The sequence below is a fragment of the Plasmodium vivax genome, genomic scaffold, assembly GCF_000002415.2.
Source record: "Plasmodium vivax scf_4226 genomic scaffold, whole genome shotgun sequence".
Classification (NCBI taxonomy): Eukaryota; Apicomplexa; class Aconoidasida; order Haemosporida; family Plasmodiidae; genus Plasmodium; species Plasmodium vivax.
The window spans coordinates 264-2973 of record NW_001852098.1 but is presented as its reverse complement, the minus strand read 5'-3'; the positions used below and the strand labels follow the sequence as shown (position 1 = coordinate 2973).

The 2710-nt window shown below is 22.5% G+C and overlaps 1 protein-coding gene across 1 annotated transcript; it reads right to left on the bottom strand.

Moving 5' to 3' along the window:
- Positions 1-398: 398 nt before the first annotated feature.
- On the bottom strand, positions 399-1613 carry PVX_150260 (variable surface protein Vir27, truncated, putative; the record flags this gene model as incomplete). Its single annotated transcript, XM_001612430.1, has 2 exons — positions 399-548; positions 678-1613. Coding segments are annotated over 2 exons (1086 nt in total), but the record flags the coding sequence as incomplete, so codon positions are not given.
- Between the last annotated feature and the right edge of the window lie 1097 nt (positions 1614-2710).

The following is a 2710-nucleotide window of genomic DNA, read 5'->3' as shown; positions in this document are numbered from 1 at the left end:
TAGTGAATTATTTATAAATGGCGCAATATTGTTATATTAATAATACCATTAAATGGATAAAAAAATATTTGTTCTTAAATAAATTTTGTAATAATAACATTTATTAGTATATTGTTTAATGTTAGTATATAAAATTATGAAAGATATTCATTTTATACACTGAAACTAATAAATTTGATAACATTATTATAATATGAATTATTAGGTTAATATTAATAATGCTATCACTATTATACATATTTATATGTACTAAATTATTTTACATTTTTCGTTTCATTATTTTGAAACATTTATTTGATTGCTTAAGAGATCTATTAAAGTGCGATTATTGCTGTGATTACACAATATAGGTTATGATAATTGTAGTAATAGTATATCTATATAAAGAATAATGTACTTTACATTCTATGATATGATATATTCATTCTTCTGCCGCCAGGATCCATTCCATCATTATATGGATTGAATTCATCCATTTGAACTATATTATTGTACATATTTCCGTTCCTTCCTAGTAATCTGTTTATAAATCCTCCAACTGGTGTAACCTAATCAATAAAGGATGTATATAAAATATATTGAAAAAATATGTAGACTTATTATCTATTTTTTTATCAGAAGTAGTGGAAGTACGTGTAAATCGTAATTATGTGAATCTAAATTATATCTTCAGTTACTTTATATAATAGAAGAGAAAATGAAGAAACTCCTAATACTGGAACAATTGAGCCCGCAATAGTTTTTGAAGATGAACCTTCAGCAGTGTCTTCTACTGGAATAGTTTCAATTCTTCCTAGATTTTCTGGACTATTAGAACTGTGATTCCTGGATAAACCGGAATAACTTATTGAATGGGGATGTCTAACTGAAGCCCTTGCTGTAGCCTGAAGAACATATTGATCTAATGCAGATGGTTCTTCTTCAGGTCCTCCTTGCACATCTGAAAATACTCTACCATTATCACTTTGTATACAGCTGAATGACGATAATGTTCTGTAATCGTCTTCCTTGAATAATGTAGAAAAATAGTTACAATCGAAATTCTTCTTTTCCCCCTTATAGCAATCTGAATATACCTGATTATACATATTAATATACTTGTTTATGTAATTCTTATACTCTTTATCACACGTCGTTTCAGCATGGGGAGTATCAATCTTAATGTTTTGATAATCCTCAGAATAATCAAACATGATTTTATTATCCTTAAAGGTATCTTGATTAATTGAGGAATAAACATGTCTACACACTATAAAATCTTCTGTAATATTCTTATATAGCTCTGCATAAATCATTTTAATAATATTTGAAAATATGATCTTATCATGTACTACGGGATATATTTTATCACCTAACCAATAATACAAATACCAACAAAAATCTTCTTTAAAATCAGCTGAGAGATTTTTTCTTCTATTATATATATAACAAAGAGCTCTTACAATTTTTTCAGAAATTTCTGGAAATTTGTAAAGCTGATAACGTATATTTAATTCGTCATTTATGGTTGTGTAAAAATCATGTTGTTCACATCCATTATCTCCACGTTCGAAATAATTGTAATAGAAAATTGATGTATATTTATTTATATTTTGTTTCTGTGATAAAATAAAATAAAAATTGTATATACAATGTATGGTGTAACATTTACAATATTAAAATTTTTTAATATAACTTATATGGTACACGATATTTTATTTATTAGATATAGCGGATAAACAAAAGAGATATATACCGTTAAATGTTTTGCCATTATTTGGTAAAATATATCATTTCAATATATAAATTTCATTAAGAATTAAAATAATAATGTGCATATTTATTAATAAGGAAAAACAAATAATATTAATAGATTTTGTAGTTTGTATAAAAATTTAAAGGTATAATAAGTTTTATCATTCTTGATATATATTTCAGATTAATAGAGAATAAAATAAAACAAAATTTTTTAATTATTATTAATATGGAATTAATATGTATGATAAAATAAGTATAACTATTACAACATTACAAAAAAATTCAATGGAAAGCATTTTGGTCCATATTCTTATATGTAAATATGTATATTATCTATTGTGTGATTTTTTTATACATTATAAAGGATTATTGTTCTAATTAATTATTAGTATAAATTGATTTTTATAAATTTACACAATATTTTGCATGCACCAAGAGTTATATAAATATAAGAGTAATAATATATATTAATATTTATTTATAAAACTTTTTTTCCTTATATTGAGTAAATTATTCATTCAAATTAAAATAATTTAATTATATTATTTATATCAACTATGCATGCCTAATAACAGTAACAATTTATATTAGAAAAAGTTGAAATGATATTGTTATCCTTAAATTATTGAATAATTTAAATTAAAATGTTAAAATACACATGCTATAATAGTATATTCATAAGTTTTTTCTTATTATATTCTACAAGATAAAATGATGTAACTATACCTCTTTATTTAAATTAATAGAAAGAACATTATGTTTTATGAGCATACCAAATTTATTAATTTTCTCTCCATTCTATCTATCCTTAATATACGATCATTTGTAGAATAGTATTTAAAATATTCAGTATTTATATTATTTTATAATGAACATTTTGAATGAAATATTTCATCCGTAATTAACATTATATATTTATATAATAAAAGAAGTGTATAGAATATAATGTACTAATTACATATAAAAATTGTCA